The 26,392-nt window shown below is 37.0% G+C and overlaps 1 protein-coding gene across 3 annotated transcripts in view; it reads left to right on the top strand.

Moving 5' to 3' along the window:
- Positions 1–26,392, top strand: part of LOC136678203 (synaptic vesicle glycoprotein 2C-like) — a 40,254-nt gene extending 13,862 nt beyond the window's left edge. For all 3 annotated transcript variants that reach the window (XM_066656154.1, XM_066656156.1, XM_066656155.1), the window contains 11 exons: positions 4,417–4,597; positions 6,332–6,483; positions 14,981–15,114; positions 15,715–15,804; positions 16,796–16,906; positions 17,006–17,094; positions 20,307–20,471; positions 20,754–20,887; positions 21,277–21,480; positions 21,669–21,828; positions 22,240–26,392. In XM_066656154.1, the coding sequence (XP_066512251.1) occupies positions 4,417–4,597; positions 6,332–6,483; positions 14,981–15,114; positions 15,715–15,804; positions 16,796–16,906; positions 17,006–17,094; positions 20,307–20,471; positions 20,754–20,887; positions 21,277–21,480; positions 21,669–21,828; positions 22,240–22,423 (1,604 nt within the window). In that variant the 3' untranslated portion in view covers positions 22,424–26,392. The remainder of the gene's footprint in view (positions 1–4,416; positions 4,598–6,331; positions 6,484–14,980; positions 15,115–15,714; positions 15,805–16,795; positions 16,907–17,005; positions 17,095–20,306; positions 20,472–20,753; positions 20,888–21,276; positions 21,481–21,668; positions 21,829–22,239) is intronic.

Below are 26,392 nucleotides of genomic sequence, written 5' to 3'. Positions count from 1 at the left end.
ATGACGTTAAATAAATAAAAGTAAAAAAACAAACAAAAGAACAAATGCAAAGCGTCTACAAATTGATTCTTACAACAATCTCATATTGAGGCAAGCTACAAAGTCCACTGGTACATTTTTGTCACTGTATACTAGAGAATCTATCAAACACAAAGCCACACTCCCAGTGGAGGTGAATAAAGTAAACTAAACAGATAGTATTAATGCTTCACCTTATTCACCTGTCTTTACCAAATTAGAAATTGTTTTGAAGTAAAAATATGAATAATGCACAGCTCTTGTAAAACACTTCCTCCAGCTCCTTCTCCCAGTCAGAGCATCAAAGCGTGAAATAAAAAAAATAGACTGCGATGCAGCTTGAACATTTCCTCTGCACTCTCTGAGGATCTGACTGAGCAAAAAAATTACGTCTTCTCTCTTTTCATTTATTCAGGTTTTCTGTATTTCAGACAAGTCTTTTTTCTTTCATAAAGCCAACGCATTATTTTTAGTGTCTGTGATAAGCTACAAATGTCAGTGATGGACTTTTATGGAACAGTTGTTCTCCATAAAGTTGATCTTAGTGAATCCTGTTTGTTTTTGTGTCCCTGTATGCACAAGTACATTTCTTGTTGTGAGCTATTGTTTGCTTCTTTTAATTAGCGTCTATCTTTAGAACTGTTGCTATCCATATAGTTCTCCCCATGTGATTTTCAGAGATGTGGAGTTGACGATATGACCCTGCAGGCCCTGCTGGGAAGACGCAGTTGCTTTGTGAAAGCGTGTCCCCTACAAGCATCTGTACTGCCCTACCTCCTTAAGTGTCACAGTTTATCTCACCAGAACCCCTGCTTGGCATTTACCAGCGAACTCCAGTGCCCTCTACCATTCCACAGCATGACATGGTCTGGTCTCTTCACATTTCCCCAAGCACTCCTCAGCAGCTCTTCAATCTGTTTAAACAGACATCACTTAAGGAGAGTTGACAGTTATCTGATTTTTAAAGTGGACATATAGAGATGCAGGCTATAATTTCCTAAATAGGATTAAAACCATTAGTGTGAAATCCAATAAAATATTCAGGATTTTAGTGCACTACACTCTTAAAAATGAATGTGCTACCAAAGGTTTTTTGAGTGATACCACAAAAGAACCACTTTTGGTTCTATAATGAACCATTTTGCTAATACTTTTAAATGGGTAAAGAACCTTAAGATCAAATGGTAGATTTTTAACACTCACAAATCTCTTAAACAAACATGGCTCTTTATGGAACCAAACGTGGTTCTTCTATGGCATCGCTCAATGAACCCTTTGTGCTACATTGATTGTTAGAGTGTAGTGAACTAAAATCTGGAATCTTTTTACACGACTTTATTTTATTTCATGTGTGAGAACTGAGCTGGATAAGAGTACACCCATGCAACCCATGTAAAACAATGAACCAACAAGTTTCTTTTGTAAAATGTCACAAAATCACAAAAGTTAAGTTACTTTAACTTTTTATAAAACTTTGTTAAAACTACAGATGTTCTGAAACTTTTGACAGGCAGAGTGTCTATCTATCAATCTATCGTTACACTTATATAGCGCCTTTCTAGAGACCCAGGGACGCTTTACAATCCACACTGCTCAGAACGCTCAGAACACTCAATCCACACACTGGCGAGAAGCGGGAGCCAAACGCGCACAGCGTACTCTTGACCAGGAACAACCGTCCAATCCATATCTGGGCTCACACACTATCACTCACACATACAGACATTCATTCACACTCATTCACCAGGACATTTATTAGAGAAGCCAATTCACCTACCCTCCATGTTTTTGGACTGTGGGAGGAAACCCATGCAGACACGGGGAGAACATGGAAACTCCACCCAGATGGGACTTGAACCCAAGATTCCAGTGCTGAAAGGGCGAACATGCTAACCACTAAGCCGCCATAAATGGGTGAAATGTGAACACACACACACTGGCTCTGCATCACATTTGTATTATGTTGGAGACTCATATTTAAACAGACAATTTGAGGAGCTATTAAGAAGCTGTGTTACAGCATTGGTGAAAATATGAGCGTCTGGTTGGTTTGTTTCTAGTAATTTGTGGTTCTACAATAACATGTTTTGGTTGGTGAACTATACCAGTACAACACACACTAACACACAGCTACCACAATAATCAAGCAGCCGAATAAAACCTAATCTGATGGTCCTGTCAGGGTCCTTACTATTAAAACACTGGGTGAAAGGGGTTAAACAAAGTAGCAACAGATGGCTATAATGTGTAATTTTAAAACTACTAAGTGCACCTGTATGGTCAGTGGAGCTGATAAAATGGACAAGGTTTATTAACCTTCTTTGAAATTATGCAAGCACAGATTTTAACATCTCCTCGAGTAGCTGCACATGAGCCTAAGATCACCATACCATACAATCCACCAGGCATTGAGCTGTCAAGAAATAGAACTCTATTCTCAGGAGCAATGTACTATCCAGTACATTTGGAATGAGTTTGGGTTATGTGATCCAGGACAAATCGTCCAACGTCAGTTGGAATTTAGCCATGTGCTCATGGCTGAATGCCATTCGGTCCTCAGAGAAATGTTCCAGCAGCAACGCAGTTACGGTAGTAATGAAGTACAAACTCTTTATTAATACATTTGATTTTAGAAGAGATCATATGGACATGTTGAGTTCAACTGCATGCATTGTAGATGATACTGTATGCACTTGGTAGAATATAGTAACATTTTTATAATTATATCACTATTAATTTGAATCAAATTAATGATCATTCGGCTCATTTGCATGTCTAGGTTTTGCATTCTCAGATCTGAATATGTTTTTGTTGTTTGACAAGAACTAGATATATCTTTTTACATCAGATCCACCTATTCTCTAATGTCCTCTCGGTGTCCTCCAGTATGCTAGCGAAAGTAGTGCAATGCAGTAGAATTTCACCCTAAACTTGCTGTTCCGTCAAAGGCTTGTTTCCAAGAAAGAGTGAAACGTTTTTAATGAAAAGTGTATCCCCTGAAGAGACGAGGCTTTTCCACGTCACCAGTTCCCTTCTCACTTTCACACACTGAGCGCTGATTGGTGCTGTATCAGTGAAAGAAAAACAGTTTGCAGCTTTTTAATAGTTACTGTGTTTGTTCTACAGCACCAGACCGTGAATGCTTGGTCATACAGAAAGCTGCAGCTCAGACACTAAGCTTGATTTTATTGTCTGGGACAGTTTGGGAATCTTGTGAAGCCTGTGCTTTTACTAAAACGCTAATCAGATGTGCCAGTGCACTAAACATCCATTCCTTATCATGTGTTGGTATATGTTTAAATTAGTGGGGGACGTTATTGCATTTATAGAGCTAGACTGGGGTTCAATCCTCCACTCTGTTAAGCACTGTGTGTAATACCAATAAAAACCCTTGGGCAAGACTTTTAACACTACTTTTGCCTACATCTGTAATGTGAGTAAAATTGTCACTTCGGAAAACTCCATCAGCTGTAAATGTTAATGAACTGTAATTTCATGTAGATAATTTGAGATAGTATTTGTATTGTCTTACTGTTTTATAGTTTTTAGATTCTTCCAGGAAGTCGACTTGCAATTCTACTGATCACAGAACCAACTTATATTTAGCTTCTATACAGAAGCAGTTTGACTGTGGAAACCTTTCTCTGTGTACTCACTGCGGCATTCTCATTCTGTCCCTGAGCAAGGAGAACTCTACATGGTCTGCACATTAATTTAAACTCTGTTTTATAGCAATGCACAGTTGCCAGAGGACTTAGTGAGCCATCTGCAGTATTTTATCTAATGTTTCACAAGGTTTCTGTAGCTCAGCAATGATTATATCACTATAACTTTAAATTTAAAAACAAATATGAGTAGATATTTTGGCAGAATAGTGTGTAGATCTTTTGTGCTGTATTAAAGATATTAGTGTAAAATATTTAAGAGCCCCTTACAAAATGAATCATGCGGAAATCATTGTAATATTACTGACATTTATAAGGCTTTGATGTGTTCATTTGGTGTGTGTAAAAAGCTGCAATGTGATGCTATTTGTAAAGGCATAAGTGTTTATTCTACAATCATTTTATATCAGGTTAAATAACATTTTCAGTTGGCAATGTGGTAATACATTCTGACATTTTAAAACTGCATTGTTGTTGTAATTTCAAGGCTTTTTGAGCAGTCCACAAAGAATGGAATAAGGAAAGATAAATACACACACTTCCCAATGCTCTACTGCTTCTTGAGTATCATTTCTTTTCTTCATGTATACTTCCCCTCTGCCTGCGGCGCCTGTAGCTTCTGTCTCTGGTTATAAACTCTCTCTATAATCTCTTTTCCTTTCCTTTTTCTCTCTCTCTCTTTTCCTCTCTCTCTCTCCCTCTCTCTCTCCCTTTCTTACTTCCTGGCCCATAGGTAGCATTGTGTACCTAGGGATGATGGTGGGGGCCTTCTTCTGGGGGGGCATGTCGGACAAGGTGGGCCGGCGACAGTGTCTACTCATATGCATGTCCATCAACGGCTTCTTTGCCTTCCTCTCCTCCTTCGTGCAAAGCTATGGCTTGTTCCTTTTTTGTCGTACCATAGCAGGCTTTGGGTGAGTCTTCTTCTTTGCTCCCTCTACACTCACCCACTCTTCAATATCCCTTTCATTACACACACTTCTCTTCAGCTTGATCTTAATGGAGCGGCACTTATTTTCCGCAAAGTGTAAGAGAAAGTGTCTTTTTTTGGTGCATGCAGGGATGATCACTGTTAAATGAGACAAGCAGTCATCTGTGGTTGATTCATGTAGGAATTTTGGAAGTGGATCTTGCCTCATCTTTATACAATTTAGTGAATTTCCCTCAGTTGAATTAGTAAACAACTAGCAGCTAATAAATATTTATAGCATGTTGCTGATACAATCAAAATCACAATTTGGAATATTGTAATTTTAAATTTGCGTAAGCTGCAGTTTTAACTAAAACCTACATTTTCAAAAACAATGCCTTAATAAATTTTAAATCTTACATAACAGGGCTAGACAAATCAAAGGCAACCAAATGGTCTTGTTTACATAACAAGACCCACAAATAATTGCCTGAATTATAAATTTCCTATAATAACTTCATTTATAGAAAATAAATCGCAATTTCAACCTACTAGTTAGATCTTTCCAAATCACATGACACTACCAAGCTTCCAGGGTGAAGACAGAACGTATTTCCTCTGAGACATGTAAAATCAGTCCCTTCTTTTTGAATAGCCCCTTGTATGACATGACGGGATAGCTCAAAACAACTGGAGGAGAAGTATAACAGCTTCAAATCTGTTATGTTAGCTAACAGATGACCATGTTGGCTAGTGTCATGTTGAGTGATGGAGGGAGAGGGCCATCCAACACACCCAGAATGTGAGGTTAACTATGCTCTGTTACTCCCAGCTTTGGCTGGATGAGATGTCACCTCAGAAGGATTCTGTTATAAGAGAAAGAATAAAAAATCTTAAGTATCATGTACATTAACAGACATAACAGTTTTTTTGCTGGTACAGTAACCATTAAACATAAAGGACAGCTGGTTTAAATTTAGCTGGTGGTGAAAATTAGTATGATGATTTTAAATGAGACATTTGACAGCATAAAGTCATAAAAACACACACAACACATAGGTAATTAACCTAGAGATATGCTAATTAGCATTGTCTGTTTCTGTTTGAACAAAAGTATCTGGATGTTGTCATGAGAAATGATCCAGTAGGGATCTTCTATCAACTCTGTTCTAAGTGAAAACGCCTCCTCTTTGCTTTAGATAATAGTCTTTTTCGGACAGACAATACATTACTTCTTTGCAGATCGATAGCCACTGCAGTGCTGCTGTCTTGAGTCCCACAGCTTCTGTCATGGCTACACACTGCCACTGGCTTCTCTGTTTAAAGCACTTGTCTTCAGGATGATGAGATTTTTGGTGTATCTTTGAAAACATTTTAGATACAGATGACTTGTAAAAAAGTATGCGACATATACGTTTCAGTAGTGATGTTTTGTTGTTTTACAGTTGTAAATATATTGAAACGTTTATTTATAAACAGAATAAACACAATAAAAATAGTTAAGTTTCTCTGTTTCTTAACAATGAATGACTAAAGTACCTGAAGATATAACTAAAATATAAATAAGATAAAAGACACTAAGATAAGATCAAATTTATTGAGCCTAGACATTGCAGTTACACTTTGGACCCTTGACATTTTGCTGAATATGTTGATTTTGAATTTATTAGTTAATCATTCCAGCTGCAGACCTGTGTTTTCATTGAGTTTCTTTTTCCTTTTTGTTTATCTGCTATAGGATTGGTGGAGCAGTACCCATTGTTTTCTCTTATTTTGCGGAGGTGTTGGCGAGGGAAAAACGAGGGGAACACCTAAGCTGGCTCTGTATGTTTTGGATGATTGGAGAGATCTATGCTTCAGCCATGGCCTGGGCTATCATACCTCACTACGGTAAGCAAAGAGGGCTCATTCAGTATCAGGCAAAAAAAATACTTTTCAGGTTTGTTTTTATTCATTAGGGTGCGCATAACAAAGATGCTAAAGTTTCTTCTGAAATGATGGACATTAATAGGGAGTTTGTTTCCTTTTGCTGCAGTAACAGCTTCTAATCGGGAAGGTTTAAGAATAGGTGCTGGAACATGTCTGTGTGGATTTGATAACATTCAGCCATCAACGTGTTAGTGAGGTCAGCTGCTGATGCTGGTTGATTAGATATGGATCACAAACACCATTTTAATCATTCCATAGGTACTGGAAGATACCCAACACCCCTCTATCTTGGCCTGACACAATAGCCTTTTTTGTGGTCTGTACATTGTCCCAGAAAAAAAACGTGATAAATTATATTATTGTCATTTTATACCAGTGGATTTTTAACAAATATACAGCTGTTGACAAGTTTAAAAATACTAAATAAATAAAACATAATTAAAATAAAACAACTGTTTTACATGTAAATTGACATAATGGCCCCAGAATAGAGAGAGCATAGACAACTGGCTAAAATATTACTGATGTTCATTCTTATGTAAACAAACACACAAGTTAAAACAATGGGTAATAGTGAGGTCAGCAAAAAATTATTAAGGCAATATCTGTATATTGTACCATAAATGGATATAGTAATTTATTATGACAGACCTACTTCTAGCCCACACTTGGCATTGAGCATGCTCAACTTTTATACAGCTGCTTTGGAGTGTCATGGTAATTTCCAGTGAAACAAAAATAGAACATTTGTTTCCATGAGTGGTGCATTTAAAAAAGCTGAACGAAGTAATGATGTTGCTCCCAAATGCTATGACCAATCAGATCCATAACGTCTGTCAAATAAGGACACATTATGAACATAACACTTTAGAGAACATTGTCATCAACCACAAAATTCAGTCGTGGAGGAAAAGAACGTCAGAAAAACAATGAACCTGGCATAGGTCAGGTTAGCAGCTACACGAGATGCTGGCAGTGATGAGTTTAAGCGTGTGTAATGCCGCGGAGCTTTAGGTTAAGTGATTAATGTGTATGGAGCACACTGCAGGGATATTTAAAGGATGAAGGTGTTCTTTGGGGGGAGGCAGGGCTTCATGATTTATGAGGACCTCAATGCTGGAAATAAGCTGCACTCATCAGTAAAGAAACGGGGGAGGGGGGATGGTAGGTTGGACATGAAAGAAGCAGCCTCGCAGCTTGAATGGAATGGCTTTAGTGTCACAGCATTCTGTGTTTTTCCTCATTTTTTGTGGTTCACTGTGATTGGAGTGTAATGAGCTTTTTCTCCTTGCCATGTGAGACAATGTGCAGGCAGAATGTGATTTATGAATGACCCACAGTTAGTCCAAATTGCACACAGATACATGGGGTGTCAGTGACTTAAAGGCTACGCACCATTTAATGGACCTCCATGAATATTTCACATTATTTTAGTTACTGACATATATAAGTATGATTTAAAATGGAAATAGCAGCTTAATTGACAATTTTATTAAATTGACGTAAAAACCCGAGCTCGCTACGGAAATTCTTGAACGCAACCGTGACGTCACTGGTGGACAACAGCTGAACAACGTCGCGGTAAAACACCGTTATGACCGACTGTTATGACAGTATCTAGCTAGCTAAATAACCAACATTATTCATGACAATAGCCTAGCAATAAGCTAAACTCAAATTTAGAGGTACCGTTATTCTTGTAAATGTGATCGAAGTCGAACTCGAATTCATCCGACACTATAAACCTCCGTAATGCAGCTACGTAGCCGAGTATAATCTGAGCCACCGAGTTTAGCAAGTCAAGCTAATGTTAACTAACACCAACTAAAACAGGCGAAGTGAGTGTCCTTACCCTGTTTACCTCCATGTTACAGAGGCTCTTGAACACCTTTCGTTGGTGTCCTTACATGTCCATATTGTTGAAAAAGCGCCAGTGAAATGAGCTACAGATAACGGAGTGAGCGGATGGTCCTTTGCAAAGTGCCCGTTTAAAGTTGACAAATTTAGTCCATTTTCTGGATATTTTGGGATCTTTGGGCCATTTGTGCACAGATGTCCCACTGTACATTGAATGTTTGCAGCCAAAAACAACACACCTTTTCGTCATTTTGCATTAAATTAAGAGCGACTTCTAGAGTTGTTGTCCACCATCTACGTCACAGGCAAGACGCCTATTAGAGTTTCCCAACACCGTTGGAGGGGAGGGGGGACCAACGGTCTTTTAAACCTTATTCCTTGAATTAGTAAAAAATAACAAGTTTTCTGACTATCAATAAACACAAGTTAGGAACTCAAATTACACTGTATTTATTTGTTTGACACTTTCATATCGCTGGTACCTAGCCTTTAAAGCAGCTTTTTGAAAACATGAAATGTACACTACACCAGTGATATAAAAACGTTTGGTGACTGAGGTTTAAACATTTATTAGATGTATTTATATTGTTAATGACCTTATATGGCTAATATACAGACATAAGTACATTGTATACACAAAATCATTGTAGCACATATGTACAATCTCTACTTTTTTTATATGCCATAAGCTTTATAGATGCCATTAGGCTTGCAGTCTGCGTAATGCATGTCCCTCTGGCTAAAACAAAACTGTGTAAATGATTGATTGACTTGTTTTACTTTGTTAGTTCATGTCATGACTCAAATCTAAGGATGCAAGTGTCAATTAATAATTAATACATTTTTAAAATACTTCCAACTTTTAAACCACTTAAAAACAAAAGCTGTGTTGACACAAATGCTTGCTGTACTATGAGTAATGTTCTAATATTGCTCCGAACAACTTTCAGTTTTTAGAATACTTATTGCAGAGAGTAAAATAAGCTTATTTGGAAAGCACCTAGAATTATGCTTGATTGTTGTCACATAATCAGGAGTGGACCTTGCAAGCTGTGCCTGGATTTCAAGAGTCTTGTGTGTAGAACTGAAGTGTATGTGCTTAAAGTCAAGAGATTATACTAGGAAGCATATACCTTAGCCAAGAAAATGTTTTGGTCACAGTGCCCCAGCAGATGGAGAAAAGTGACATACTGCTTAAACACTTGGAAAAACACCGCCGTTTTGAAATACAATGCAATTTAATTTAGCATTAAATTTAAGCCAAACTACCCTTTTAAATATGTCAGGCTGCGTCTTTCACCGTGAGCGTGATGGTAATCAATGGTAAATGACCCAGAGCTCAGTAAAGAGGAGGTGACAGAGTTTTTTTTTTTGTCAAGGTTGGTCAAACTCTCTCTCACTGACTCTCTTTCTCTCTATCAGTGCAGGACACTCATATTCCTTTGTCTTCTCTTCTGTATATCCCCACTCTCTTTCATTCATACCTTTTTTTTAACATCTCCTATCATGCTTGACTCTCTCTCTCTCTCTTTCACTTGCACTCATGGTTCTTTCTCCCTCTCCATTACTCCCTCTTAGAGTGTGGCTACGTGCTCAGCATGCTACTGAACGCTGTGCTTGGTTTGAAGATCTCCCGAAAGGCAGTGATAGCTAGAAGCTGAGTAACAACAGAGAGGCCCTCCGAGCTACAGACTATAAGGAAGAAAGAGGGTGGGGAAGGAGAGTGAGAGGAGGGGAGTGGGTGTCACTGGGTGATGCATGAAGATGCGCTCACCACTTCATTTGTCTTAAACACTTCATTAGATCCTTCCCACTGCTTCCTCGCTTCTCATGAGCTACAGGGAGCTGCCAGCAGCTCTGCAGTGATTCTACCTACTAAAGCTTGATATGATGGTTTAGCCAAAACTCAGATTGCACAGTTTTCCCAGTTACTGTGAATGTGCTCCTTCAACATCTTAGGTGTCCAAAATCTTTATGCTTATAGCCACATTTTTTTGGATGAATACACAAAAGTAGTGTAGCAGGAGTGGAAACTCCAGTCCTGGAGAGTCAGTGTTTAGTGATTCAGTTTAGTGATTCAGCTGCTCTAGCATACCAAATAAACCTGGCAGGTACCAGCTAAGCTGTATTGAATGTGTTTGATCAGAAGAACAAGATTTGTGCCCCCTGTATTTAAATGGAGTGCTTCCATTAGTTGTTAGCCCCGTGCAATGCAAAACAAGTCTAATTTCAGATGCCACACATATCCTTAGCTATGTTTGAGGTAAGGCAAAATGATATTAGAATTTTAATTAATTTTTTACTTAAACTCTGCTCCTGTACAAATGCATGCACTGCTATATATAGAACTTTGTGTTCTCATTGTGATTAACCAAATCTATGTCTGAGTGAAAGCCTGGTATTAAGAAGGATTTCTGAGCGAGGAAAAAAGATTAATTTTGGTTCTTTTTGCCCCCCTCCAACCTTCCAGTCAACTACTGTTGACATGTACACGTACATCCACACCTCATTTTGATGATCAAACATTCGCACAACCAAAAAAGGCAGAGAATAATATTAAAAATCATCTGTACATTAAAAAAAAAAATAGAAAATACTTTCCTGCAAAAGATCAATCACATTCAGCTGCAGGCAGAGGTGGAGGTGCAAGCTGCTGTTCATTGATTTCACATTAAACGGGTGTGGGGAGGGAGGGTTTTTTTGGGTTTTCTGAGCAAATGCATGCTCCTGTCATTTTTAGCAGTCACGACACATGCAGCTTTTTTCTGTTAACTGCTTTTTAATGTTGGTCTATTCTTCAGCAGCTCTCTATGACAGTTTTTGAGAGATGTGGTATTTTGAAGTGTGCTTGTGCTCCTTATGTGAGGGGTTTTCTGCTCGCGTGCCTTCCTAAATGCATTCTTTTGTGGTTTTATACCCACATATACATGTATGTGTTGGCGTGTGTATGAGTCAGATTTAATCCCTTCTTCCAGCGTCAGTAGCTCTGGCAGTGGCACTGGCTCTCAGATGTACATGAGCGTTAAAAAAAAAGTGCAGGTATTCCAGCTGCTGCTGACTCAGTCATACGTACTTTCAGTCAATTATGTACATAATCCACATAATGAGATTTCCAATGACATGGGCGAAACATGAACCCTCTGGGTCTGGCTGCCACTGCCTCACACAGAAGGCAATTACAGCAGCGCTAGTTCCCTGTGAGCCAAACACTACCTGTATTACACAGAGTAAGGTATCAAGAAGACACACATACTTGTTTCTGTACAATGTAAGGACATGAACCCATTCGTATGCCCCATGTGACATTCAGACTTTCCTTTACTTTAGCAATAGTAATGCTGTCAGAACAAAACCACTACATTGAAGCTTTTTATGTTTGATGTCATTTGTAATCACCAGCTATACTTTCCAGTGTGTGAAAAAAACCAAATAGATTGGACCAATAGGAATGTGTCAAAACATCCTTTTCTATAAACTTCCATTAAATCTCTATCTATATGTATGAATCATTATTCTGATTTATTGTAATGGCATTTCCTATATGTCATTGTAATATCTCCCATGTGTTTTTGCCCTTTTGTGTAGCTAAAAGTGGAATTTCTCTCAAATATAAAAACCATTTTTTTGGATTAGTTGGTTTAATTGAGATGGCATATTGGTATCATTATAAATTCACATCACGTTCATATGAATCAGCAGAAATCCTGTAACGATTTATCATAAAATAGCATGCAAACACGCTGCATGATGATATCACTTTAGAAAAAAACCTTCACGCTCGTTACACAGTGTTCAGGACACCACACACACACACATCCTCTCACATACTTTTACACAACTCTTAAATTCACATATCTTTAACACGGCTGTCTTACAGCCCACATGCTCTTGAGGTGCATATTCTTTACTATCAGGCTTAAACAGTCCCATCAGCAATCTCCCCCTCCATGTCTTTTCAGCACACACTTTAATCCAGGCATCCATGTATAATCGGCTGTCTTTATCAAAGCCTTATTTGAATATGTCATTGGATTTATTCAAAGCTGTCATTTCCTTACATTAACAACCCTCCTCCCTCCACCCACCTCCAGAATCCTCCCCCTCGCCTCCCACACATCACCGGATTATTCCTTGGATTTTTCCAAAATAAAAAATGTTGTTCTCAGCTGGTGCCTAGAGAAAGAATTTGTGGTGGGAGGTTACATACTGCGTGGGAGAAACAAAAAAGATTCACAAAGAGAACAATGAAGTTATCAATTGATGAAACTGAAAGCACATTGAGGGCGCGTTTATTGCTTTTGTTTTGGTGGAAATTTATGTTTAATGGCAGGATATTATGCTCGATTGAATAAATAACATATTATACCAGCTTGGCCAGTTCTATTCTTGGATGTTTCTGTTAAGACCATATTTACAGGTGACAGTTATCAGTAGAAAAGTGCAATAAAATAACCAACAAGTTCCCAGTTTTGTCTTATATTTTCATGTTCTTTTTTACATGGCTGGATATTGTACTGGATTGATTAAAGATGTTATATGATGGTATGGTTTATCATAGGAGATATTATAAATTAGAGGGCGTGCTGGCACAGCATAGGCTGAGCATGCAACATAAGGAAATTTACATACATTACAAGATGCCAAAAAGCAGGAGATGGATCCTTTAACTGGCGTATTATATTTCTGACCATCTGATTTATGTAAATATCTGTGTAATACTCTTGATCTCTATTGATTATTACAGTTTAATAAATTTTGCTGCTTCTGTGGCATGTAATTTTTAGTGCAGTAGAGCACTGGATTATTCAACAATTTTGTGTTTAGACAATACACAGTGAAGAGTGGAGTCTTTTTCCTCTGGATCATGCCTTGTGCTTATTGTGCCCCCTGTTGGTAAATGCCTTACAGATATCTGATGAGTTCTTGCGAATTCTTATTATTTCATAATATAATAATAATAATAATAATATTAATAATAAACTGTATTTATATAGCACTTTCCATACAATAGAAATGCAGCTCAGTGTGTTTTACAGTACAGAATTAGAATAGAAAGTGAAAACAAAATGACAGTGGATATGTAAAATCTGTAAATACATAAATAAAATAAAATAAAATAAAAGTAAATACAACTAATTTTAAAGATATTAAGAATTACAAGTACAAGATCAGAACATAATGAAAGACAAAGCAGATCACTCAAATCAAAGGAAAAAAAAACAAGTAAAACCATAAAAAATAGTGAAATAATCATAATTTAAAATAAAATATAAAAAAGAGCTTCATAGGAATAATAGATAATAGAATTAAAAAATAAAATCTAATAATAAGAAATAAAATTAGACTAAATAAAATAAATAAATGATAGTAACAGAGGACATCTGACTAATTATAAACTCTTTTAAAGAGGAATGTTTTAAGTTGTCACTTAAAAATAATATTACAAACAAGGCGGGAATACACCCTGGAGGGGGCGCCAGTCCTTCACAGGGCAACACACACACCCGCCTTGCGCCCAATGATTCCAGGTAGGCTCTGGACCCACTGCGACCCTGAACTGGATAAGCAGTTACAGATAATAAGTGAGATTACAAACAATCAAAATGTAATGTAACTGAATATAGCTTTAAAATTGAGATTTAATTCTAAGCCATTTTGTCATATTTCTGCTGAGATATTTGTCATGATATTTCAAAATATTTTTACTCTCTCACTTCATGGATATATATTTTGTTCTATGGCTACACCTATCATGCCATTTTCACTGACTGTAAAGAGCAGCTGATGTGTTCAAATTAAATAGAAAAATTTAAATCTGGAAAAAAATGGAGTAATAATATACGTCAGCTGCTGGTCTCGTATGTGAGCATATGTTGAAATACGGGATCCTGAAGATTAATGAGAAACACACTCTGCTTAGCTAATGAATCAGTGGGAGCAAGAAAAATGGTGTTCATCTAATTCAAAAACACATCCCATTAACCTGTCCTTGTTCACCTCCTGCTGAATGTTCCCTCTTTGCTGCTATATGCAGAGTGGAAAATATTAATTAAGCTGTGTTTTAATGAGATATCTTGCTTTAAAAGCTGGCTACCTATAGCTGAAATATACTAAGCATGAGGTCACATTTTTACACTTAGCCTTTCCTTTTATATCCTTCTCATCTATATCCTTATTAGGGCTGGACAATAATTCAGTATCAATATATACAGCAATATAAAATGTTTCTATAGCAATGATATGATTTTTAAACACGTTTTCAATATACAGCTCTAATCTCAATATTGATACTTGTAAATGTGGAGTGGATTACAATCCTGTTCCATAACAACAGGTTCTGTCATGCATTCCAGTAAAAAATTTCACCAGATCCAACAAATACAGTCCTTGGTTAACAAAGCAATGACCTGTAAAAAATAAGAAAAAATACCTACTAATATTAATATGAGTAATCAGAATCATATTTATCATAAAGAGCAAGTTTTGCCTAATGATTGTATTAAAAGCGCTTAGATCCAGGGGTGTTGTAAATAAATACACGATTTACATGATTTACATAAAATGATTTATGCTTATTTCTGCTGTGTTGTGTTTTCTTCAGGATGGAGTTTCAGTATGGGTTCAGCATATCAGTTTCACAGCTGGAGAGTGTTTGTGGTGGTGTGCGCTTTGCCGTGTGTCTGCTCTGTGGTGGCCCTCACATTCATGCCTGAAAGTCCCAGATTTTACCTGGAGGTAAGAAAGTTTTAAACCAATGGGAACAGTCTGGTGCATTGTTATATCTCACAGCTCAATATGATTTAATTCAATATGATTGAGAAATGTTCTTCTAAAAGTAATGAGTCGAAAACAAAAACCTGTTGGGCATCTTCCTTGCATGTTGTAGTGTTTTCCTCATGCCATCACATGATGGATGTTGGGATCAGGGGAATCTCTCAAGTGTGCAGGGCAGTAGCCCACCAGGACCAGGACCAATATTTTCGTATACCTAATATATGAACATTATAATTAACCTTTTAAAACCAGTGTGATTGAATCTCCACATTCAGACTGCAGTAATTTGATCATACCATAACATATTCATGGGTTAAACTGACACCGTGCTTGTTTTTCACTGGATGTATTACCATTTATTTGCTTCATTGAAATTAAATTCAATGCACTATTTAGATGTTATGAATGAGGGTTAAATGAATTGCCGTACAAATAGAAATGACTCGCTTTAAGGAGAATACCTCATGCGAGTCGTGACTTTCTTCAAGACATATGAAGCATGGCAGGTGGGCGGTTGTCATCCAGCTCTTTAATCCCTGCGGATTTTCCCTCTCTCCTCAGGTGGGGAAGCACGATGAAGCCTGGATGATCCTCAAACAGATCCACGACACCAACATGAGAGCGAGAGGACAACCCGAGAAAGTCTTCACTGTGAGCTCAGCACCACATTGCAGAAAATCATATATATATTTTTTTTTTCAGGAAAAACATCCAAAATCTAGTATGTGCCCTGATAAGATGAATTAGAATATTACAGATTTTAAGTAAATTTATTCCTATATAAAATGGTCAATTATTTTTGAATAAATGCTAAATTATTAAATTAAAGGCCACATTATTTATTGGCACCGGGAGCTTGAAATGGACAAGAAAAAAGAAGATGAATGAATGAATTATTTATTAAAGTTAGTTCACCAGTGGACCAAGACAGTTTTACAGAATAAAAGGAGCATTCAATTTTTTTTTACAGAGCAGAAATAAAATTTTTACTTTTTTTTATTTTTGTAAGGAGCAACTCATATGAGGTGAAAAATGTATTTGATTTGTAATTCCAGATGTAACCAGTTTTTGCTTTACAGAGTAGGTCCTCTGCACATCAACATCCAGGCTGGATGGATGAATAGATAGATAGATAGGTAGATAGATCTTTAGATGCTTTTCACTTGCTAAGGTGTCATTTTAACTATTGCAAATTTAGTCTGTCAAACCTTGTTATTCTATGAAGAGGTTTATCCCAACCGTGCTGTCTGAATATTCGGAGGACTGCCAGTGGTCTTGTTGCTACAAATTTTATCTAGCCTTGTGGGACAGCTTTGTGTCTTTCATACAAACACATACTGAGCATCATGTAGTGGAAAATGACAGCCTGCATTAAGACTTGACATTCACACCAGCTGTGTGTTATTAAGTTTCACTCATTTATGTTACTCACAGATTTCTTACTGTGCCCCCGGCTTCTACGTGGTCTTATTTTCCAAAATATATTAAAATCGAGTCCTTCATGCATCACTGAATTTTAATAGGTTTTGTTGTTGTAGGCTATTGCTATACGTACTGTACAATCTGTTAGAATATTTGGACAGTTTTATGAGACTGAGATATGAAATAAAACCTTAAAAAAGTTACATTTTGCTGTGCACAGGTGAATAGGATCAAGATTCCAAAGCAGATCGATGAGTTCGTGGAAATGCAAACAGGGTCCGGTAATGCTGTGTCCAAAGTTATTTTCCGTGTAAAGACTGAACTTTATGGGGTGAGGTTTGCTGTCTCTTGACTTGAAATGCTATAAATATCTTGATGTATTTTAGTAAAAATACTTACACAATATTTACAAAAATGTTTTCTCTCCCAGATCTGGTTGACTCTTATGAGGTGTTTCATTTATCCAGTGAAAGATAACACTGTAAAGCTGGCCATTGTGTGGTTCACACTGTCATTCGGGTAAGCCTTTTTTTTCTATAAGATTTACACAAATCAAAATACCACACTTTATTTTATATAACAAATCAGAATTATGACAAACAGTCACATCTCACAGATTGCTTTGGTCATAAAATCAGCCATAAAATCTTTGCAGTTTAGTAGTGTAGTTAAGGCTTGTAGTATGAATGAATTAATGCAGTTTAAATGAAATGTGCTTAATTTGTTTTGCACTGGAACTACAAGCAAACAGCATTTCCTTCTACATTTAGCATTATGTTAACTGCATACCCAAATTATTGCATGTCTTCTTCAGACTGTTTTGAATTTTTAAGTACTTTTATGTTGAGCTGAAAATATTTTTTTATAATTCTATGATTTCATAACCCTGGAAACGTTTTAATTACATACATGACCTGTATAATTAAAATGACAAAACATCAACAAGTAATACACCTCAGAAAATCCCTTAAAAATGACCCTCCAAATTTCAAACAGATTCCATCGATAATATGTTTAGATAATTTTCTAAAATTGTTTAACGTTACCTGACTGGGTGTTGTTTAACACTAATACATTGTTGGAAAGTTTAGACTTTAAAGGTGCACAATTCGAGATCTTGTCACCACTGGTCGCACTAACGTCTCAGAGCCAAACCTAAACGATTATTAATTGGTTACAGTAATGTAATGTTTTTGGCATGGACGCCATATTGGTGATCGGCTGTCTGAGTGCAGCATCGATGTAAATGAATGGGACAGACAGATAAATGTATCTCATACATTCCTCCTCTAACTGCGCTGAAGCGAGTTTTAGAACACCTACAAACAAAGCAAAACTTTTCGTGTACTCATGTAGTGCAATGTATATTGACAATTATTTTTAGTGAGTTATAAGGTTCAGGTTAGCTTCTAATTATGGTGTGTAATATTACTCGTTTATTATCTGTGACAACCCAGTCTCACACCTACTCACATATAGATATAGTCACATGTGTAGGAGACTGCAATCTGTGATATAGTCGCATATTTTCAGCATCTTATGCGACAATATCACAATCATAAGTGTATGGGTAATTACCAAACAAACACTATACGACAGTAACATGAAAACTCTTCCTCATTACAGGCGTCATTACTCATAACATAGAAAAAGGCATAATGCGAATTACACAACATGTTATTCCAACAAAGGCATAAAGTATTTACTTATTATATTTCTCCTAAGCAATGTTTATTATTGGTGTCCTACTTTAGCTTTAACTCTAACAAGAACATTTCTTTCACTTAACGTTATTTTGACTAATTTTCAAAAGGTTAATACTGAAAAGGACGTTTCTCTAGCCATTATTTGCGTCGATATTTTAGCAAATAATGAATTAGTAAGGTTATATTTTCCTTAAATAAAAATAAGACAGTGGTACTAACGGATGGTAATGACGCCTTACTGAGGAAGAGTTTTCGTGTAACTGTCGCATAACACGGGGCACTGATATGAGGGTATGGTAATTACACATACACTTGTAATTGTGACATTGTCGCATAAAATGTCGAAAATATGCAACTATGTCATGAATTGCAGTCTCCTATATATGTGACTATGTCACGAGACCGGGTTGGATGTGCACTATGTAGGGAGTATACCGCTACTGACTGGCACAGCTGAACAGAGCTCAGTTTAAAAACGTGGTGTGTATAAATGGGTCAGGGATACATACTTATATTTCTTTCATTTTAATATCTAAAAAACTAAAACCATTAAAACAATTTAAATATCACAGGTTGTTTTTGAGTACTCTGTACTGTGATGTCAGCTGTAACCCATGAATTCAGCCATGGCGCCATCTCTCCTGCTTCAACTCCACCGGCTTCAGAGAGCATATAACATTAGCAACAAATTCCTAATATCTGTAAAGATAACATTATCATCCATATGACTTATTAAAACTGACATGGAACATTGTAAAAAATAAACAATTACTTGGTGCTTTTTCATCACCCAAAGAGCTTACAAGTGTCCACAAACTAACACAAACAGGACACATCAACACAGAATATAGAAGTCTATGGTTAGTGCAGACAGTGTGACTGAGACATCTGCACTGGCCTGTGTGAACATGGTTAGCCAGTATGAGAGAATTCTTCTCACTGGTGTGAGGGAGCTCTCCTCACTGGCTTGTAGGCGATAAAAACAGACATTCTTCCTGGACCTGGAGAATAGAAAAACTAGGCTCCAAGAGGTCCGGAGTATGTGAAAACAGGACTGAATGAACCATGCCCTCTCCAGGGTGTGTTCCTGCTTTGTGCCCAGTGATTCCGGGTAGGCACTGGACCCATCGCGACCCTGAACTGGATGGTTACAGATAATGAAGGAATGAATGAATAAATGAATAACCTTGGTGATCTAAGCAGCAGTGAACTCAAGCTCTCCCTCATTGTAGTAGTTAACATCTCATTCAATTTCCAATTCCACCTTAAATGGTGCTACTGAACATTGTTTTGTAACACTGATGAACTGAAATAATACAGAGATATTAAAAAAGTGCAGTGTAAACACCCAGGATTGAAAAGAAACAACATGATGCGACTGTAATGTTACAAGTTTGATTTAGTGCAGCTTTTAAGGTGCAATTGGAAAGATACTATAAGATACTATAGCTTCAGTCTTGCTTTTAATGCTGAGAAAGGCATGTCTAAATAAAACACTTTACAGGTTTAATTTAGAGCACCTTTTAAAAGTGGAATGGGAAATCTGAATATGAAACTGGGGAATAAGATGCTAACTTCAGGCTTGTGCATTAAATAATGTGTAACTACAACAGAATTTAAGGTGGAACATGTAAATCCACTGTCCCAGAATGCAATATGCCACACAGCGGTGAGTAAAGCAGGAATTTATCTGTAGAGGAGAGTTAGAAAAGTAAGAGCAGTATTTCCCAGTGCACCATCACGTCACATCCGCAGGGAGAGGAGTCACTAACTCAGGAGAATCAGAGTCCTGTTGGAGCATTTCATGCGCGCTTAGTGTTCTCCATGTTTGACAAGTCAGCCCAGCAACCTTGAGAACAGCACAGAGAGCTGAATGTTGCTTCTTTCTCTGCTCATAATGCCTTAACTCCACTATACATTTACGTTGAGATGAGCGTTTTAATGATATACAAATGTGTAAAGTGTCAGATTTTAGAAAATTAAGAAAAATAGCACTACTGCACTTCTACTTCTGTAAACATGCAGGTACTACGGTTTGTCTGTGTGGTTCCCTGATGTCATCAAACACCTCCAGGCTGATGAGTATGCTTCTAAAGTGCAGCGGCATAACAATGAGCTCACTGAGGACTTCACATTCAACTTCACATTAGAGAACCAGATACACACCAATGGTGTGTTCATCAATGACAGGTATTCCTCAAAGTTCACACAGAGAAAAAAGTAGTCATTATTGCTATGCAAGTGTTTAGCTGAAATATTGCTTATGAAAGTTATATAGGGATGAAATCTGAAGAAGTTATTGTGATAACATATTTCACCTGAATATCATAAGGCATATGAGCTATATTATCAGTATTTCATATTCTTCCAATATCATCTTTGACATAATGCCACAGTGTAATCCTGTTGTTTATTTTATTTTCCTGTTCATTGTCTATAAAGCTCTTGTCTTAAATAACTTTATTTTTTTAGATTTGTGAATATGAAATTTAAGTCAGTCACCTTCATCAACACATCATTTCAAAATTGCTACTTTGAAGATGTGACCTCGGTGGGCTCCTTCTTTCGAAACTCCACTATTGTTGATGCTTTCTTCTACAACACTGGTAAACAAACTGCATGCTTAAAGTCTTTATATCAATTACACATTTCAAAACTGACCATTTATAGGAACAGTACCCATCCAAACCCTGGATGTCCTTTAAAATAAGCTTATTAGTGATTATTTTACTAAATATCTAAATATACACTGCTGATTTTTACCATAATATTGACACTGTCAAGGCAAAAAATTAAGTATCCAAAATGTATTTGGAATAAATATTCCCTGCATAAAATTTCCCTTAAAGAAGAATATCCTTTTTAAGTTCTGTTTGGAGATAAGGTGGTTTTGTTCCTGGTTATTATGTTTATGATTTGTATCTAACATTTGAAATCCCCAGAACTGAATTTGAATTCACATGATCTCATCATTTATATTCCTTTTCACAAACAGATATTGATGACTCCAAACTGATTAACACAAAAGTCTTAAACAGTTCATTCCATCACAACAAAACGGGTTGCCAGATGACATTTGATGATGACTACAGTGCTTACTGGGTTTACTTTGTGAACTTCCTGGGAACATTGGCTGTTCTACCAGGGAATATAGTGTCTGCTCTCCTCATGGATAAAATAGGGCGCTTATCTATGTTAGGTAAGATAAAAACTGTCTTAATGTGTTCCATATATTTTGTCAAGCATGTGTTATATGACATAATATATCACAAGGCCTACAAGTGTAATATTGTGGCGACAGAGGGAGACAAATGCAATCAATGACCACTGGCATCCATGAAGCAAAGTTCAGCCATGTTTATAGACCATGTGTTTGTGTATTTTCAGGGTTCTCAATGGTCCTGTCTGGAATCAGCTGTTTCTTCTTGTGGTTTGGCACCAGTGAAGCCATGATGATTGGGATGCTGTGTCTTTACAATGGCCTGAGTATCTCTGCCTGGAACTCACTGGATGTAGTAACTGTAGAGCTATATCCCACAGACAGAAGGTCAGCATTGAATACACACACATACACATAAATAGACACATTCACATTTTCACTATGCAAAAAAAATCATGTTCCTCCATTTTTCCTGTTTTTTATTTTAACACATCAAGTGCTCTTTACATTATTTGAAACTTTTACAATAGATGACTCAGTTGAAATCACAAAAAGGCTGGTGGATCATTTGCTATCATCTATATTTGAGCAGTGTGTGGATAGCTATTACCATTACAATCCATGGTTTTGGTTTATACCTATAAATACTTATATGTACAATATTATAATATTAAATTGTAGTGAGATGTGAGTTTCAATGATACATGAAAAATCGTTATCAAATTGTGTTATGATAATATGAGGTAAGTGTATTCTTCGTATTAAATGAAAACTGTTTTATCTCTTGTCATTTTTTAGAGGGACTGGCTTTGGCTTCTGCAATGCCTTGTGTAAATTTGCAGCAGTGATGGGGAATCTGATCTTTGGCTCTCTGGTCAGCATCACTAAAGCTATCCCCATTCTTCTGGCATCCTCTGTGCTGGTGGGTGGAGGTCTGGTGGGACTGCGGCTACCGGACACACGGTCCAACGTCTTGATGTAGATGTTGTCATACAGCCATACAGTCGCCGGTCAATGGCTTAAGTTATCCCATGGATCTCCCGTCCAACCATTTCACATATTGTTCAAGCCATTTATTTTCATTTAAAGATCTAAGTGCGATAGAACCATGACTGAGCAATATGGTTTCTGTAAAGAGTATTAGGCGAATATCTGTATGACATGACTTAAAACATAAAGCCATGTTTCTAGAACTGTAAAGTTTCAGTCAATGACTACTGCAGTTAAAATGAGACACACTAATGTTTCTAAAGGAGGGAAAGCCAAAGACAGCTGTTTTGCTTCTTGTGAAGCTGTTTTCTAAAACCCTACAGCTGATTAATTTACTGTCTTGCATCCCTCCTCTTATCTCTTTAGTATTAAAAAGAGCCTGTCTGAAAGTCGTACGCATTATGCTGGCGTGCTGGAGTTAAGCCTTGGCATTGATATGGCTGTAAATATTCATGTCCCTTATTAAGAAGCTTGAAAAACAAACTTGAGCTCCTAGAGTTAATGAGCTGAGTGAACCTCCTGGAAACCCACTGAGGAGCAGGATGATCAGAAAGACTAGGAGAGTGGCACAGCTGTAGCCCAGCTGTTCTGCTACAGCTTCATACAGGTCAGGTAGACTAGCTGAGAGGAGAACATACTCAAGTTTTTTGTTTTTCTTTTGATTGTACATTAGCCGTACAGTTCAAAATGTAATAAGTTAATGTGTGCAGGCCGGGCCATTAATATTAAAGGGGTAGTCCAATCATATTTGTAGAAGTTTTAGAATTGACTGGTGTTTTTCTTTCTTTGTAAAATATGTGCATTTAAATTAAGCTGCCATAGGAACAAAAAGTTGCTTTTAAAAGCTCCACATTTGCCGAAAGTCAGACGTCTTAAACAGATTTTTGCTTTTATTTTCCTCTTACATTCAGATGGCAGCATAGTGGACAATACCACTGCTCTCCACATGGCAAATTAGGGTTCAGTCTGCAGCTTGGGCAGAAACACATTAGTAATACACAAAGAGTCCTTGGGCAAGACTCTTAACACTTCATCTGCCTAGCTATGTAGCATGATTAAAATATAAACCATTGCTACCATGAATGAAGATCTCATGATGAAAATATTCCTTTAACTCCTCTTTCAGGGAAAACATTGGACTACGCTTTTAAGTAGTCTTTAGGAAGTGTAACTTATGATTTACTGATCTCTTCCCAGCTCAACAGCTGTCTATTTTTAACAGTTTAATTGGATAATTTGTCAAAGAAACGTTTAAAGAAAAGATATCCCATATATTTTGATACCACCCTGCACTGCAGTAGCCTTTGTACATGTACATATCAAATGCCATATGCAGCCCCCTGAAAAGATTTCAGTGGTAATAATTGACTTGCAGATGGGAATAGAAAAAAAAACCCTGCTCTGTTGCCATTTTTTGTATTACTGTCCAGTACATTGGATGCAGGATTATAGTGAAGATATTTATGGACATTGTGTACTCATTGTGTGTGTGTGGTTGTGTGTGTGTGTGTGTGTGTGTGTGTGTGTAAGTTGTTAAAATAAGCCATTCACCACATCTTTACCAGACATATCCATACATGCTTAACGAATTGTCTGGAATTACCGATGGCCTTTTTAAACCGTGCCTCTCCTTTGTAAGACAATTATCACCTATGGGCAGGAGGCGAAGCTTTTGTTAACTTGACGTGGGTAAGTGTAGTGTATGTTATTACCTTCTGTCTTCTCATAGAGAATTTAGGTACACAGCTCTGTGCTTGGTGAAATAGCCCTATTTTAACACGCCATGGCTGCAGGCCCATGCTGGCTTTGTTGACAGGCTGAAGAATGATGAAAGATTTTGGGGACTGGAAGGTTTAGAAAGGCTGCCTCAAACAGATGGCCCTTTCAGTTGGCAGAAGAAACGTGGTACATCTAACAAGCACGAGTTCATAGAGTTTACCTGCAGTTTGTTAGGTTCATTAATACCACGACCCTTGTAGTTTGCTGAGAGCTACTGTAGGGTCAAGCAGCTGCTTATAGACCTGTGAAGTTGTGCCCTCATTCTGTAGTTGCTTTAATGTTCAAAAAGAAAAAGAACAAATGTCTAAGCTGCTTTTCTCTATGAGAAAAATATGGGTATTTTTATGGGTTTTCAAAACTTGCTGATGTTATTGCACAGTGGGGTGGGGGGGGGTCTTATCAATCTTATCAATCTTAGAATGGTTAGTTAGAATAGTTATTACATGCAAGGTAACACTGCTGCTAGCTGAGGGGACATCAATATACTGGCAACCCTCTCTTGGCAAACCAGAAAAATTAGACAAATATGGCAGGTAATTTGCTTTGGTAGTAATAGGCTAAAGCTGGGGTAGCTGATGTTAGTACATACCTGTGTTACAGCTTAATAGTTGTCATGCTTTGATATTTAAACGCTGGAATGTTATATTGCATGTTGTATGGAAGTGGATTCAGAGGATTCATTAACATCTCGGGTTGGGATTCATTGATTTGATTGTTTAGTACAGGGCTTGAGGAAGGTGAATTTTACATGAATTTTTCTCATAGAGAAAATTATCCAGACCAAATTCCAAATATGAGGAGAGGCTGACTACAGAATGACACACACATTGGGTGCTCTGTTGATGACACTTAGGTTGGGCTTAAAGTACTGTCAACATTTCTAAAAAAAATAAATAAATAAAATAAATAAATAAAAAAAAAACAACCTTGGAAGACATCAGGCAATGATTCATTTGGCATGTAATTTTTTGTTAATCCATTTTAGAGTGTTTGTTATTGTAATATCTTTAGGTATGGCCATTTTGTCCTGTATTTCTTTGTTAATGTTAATGTACACCTGAGGTGATGATTCATTCGATGTGCGATGTTTTTCTTTGTGTTAATTCCCAAACTGAGCCTGATTTTCTGTTTCTGTTCACTCTTTATTGTTATATTATAAGAGTCTATGACTCTTTTTTTTCTTCTGCTAGTTTGTTTATATATCTGTGCAATCTCTTGTGCCCTATTTCTGCGGCTAGATGTTGGTATGTGTCGCATTTTGTCATTAATGTCAGTATTAAATAACATCAGATGTTTAGAGATTACAGTGAATACTATTCTGAAGAGCAGTTCTTTGAGGTGATTCTAAATATTTTGTTGTTAAAAATTCATGAATTGAATACATAATAATGCAAAGTTTCTTGTAGCTTTATTTATTTATTTATTTATTTATTAGGCCTCCAATAAAAAGTGATTCCTGCTGTCTCAGCTTCAGCAGAGCTATGCAGCCTGAACTAGAGGTGTACCACAGAAAACAGATCATGGTAGAAAAGTTACATTAGTCAACATTTCCTTTTCATGTTATAAAAGGCAAAATTTAAAGAATAGTCTCGATTTTTTTGGTTTTCAGTTGCAGAACCGCAATGTATCTGTAGGCTACTGTGTGTCTGTATATCTGTGTGTGTGTGTGTGTGTGTGCGCGCTTATGTTTTTGTACAGTACATATGTGTTCGTTTGTGGGGCATCTGTAAAAAATTGTAAATATACATAAATATATATGATGCAGGTCATTGTGTTCAGACAGAATATGTGTTGTGTTTGATGGATGCAAATGGGAAAAGGACGTATTTAATTCACAGAGCAGTAACTCTTTCATCTGCAAGTGTTTCAATAACAAGCCAACATTCTTCCACATCTGAAGCAATCCTGCATGTTTGTGCAAAACACTTTTGTGCTCAGTCCGAAGTTATCGCGTCCCTCTAGAGGGCGACAGTCAGAAAACAGTTATTGGGTGAAAAGATGAGAATGTAACACTACTACTATGTATTAGGTTGTGTGTATGAGTTGTGAGCAAAGAAACACAGAAAAAGCTTAATTTTGTGAGAGTAATAAAGTTATGTGTTGAAATGAATCTGTGTCTATGTATAAGGTTATGTAATATCACCTGCAATCCAACAATTCACTAGACGTACATCATATTTAG

The sequence above is a fragment of the Hoplias malabaricus genome, chromosome Y (genome assembly GCF_029633855.1).
Source record: "Hoplias malabaricus isolate fHopMal1 chromosome Y, fHopMal1.hap1, whole genome shotgun sequence".
Classification (NCBI taxonomy): Eukaryota; Metazoa; Chordata; class Actinopteri; order Characiformes; family Erythrinidae; genus Hoplias; species Hoplias malabaricus.
The sequence above is the reverse complement of the archived record's forward strand: the minus strand, read 5'-3'. Positions and strand labels throughout refer to the sequence as shown.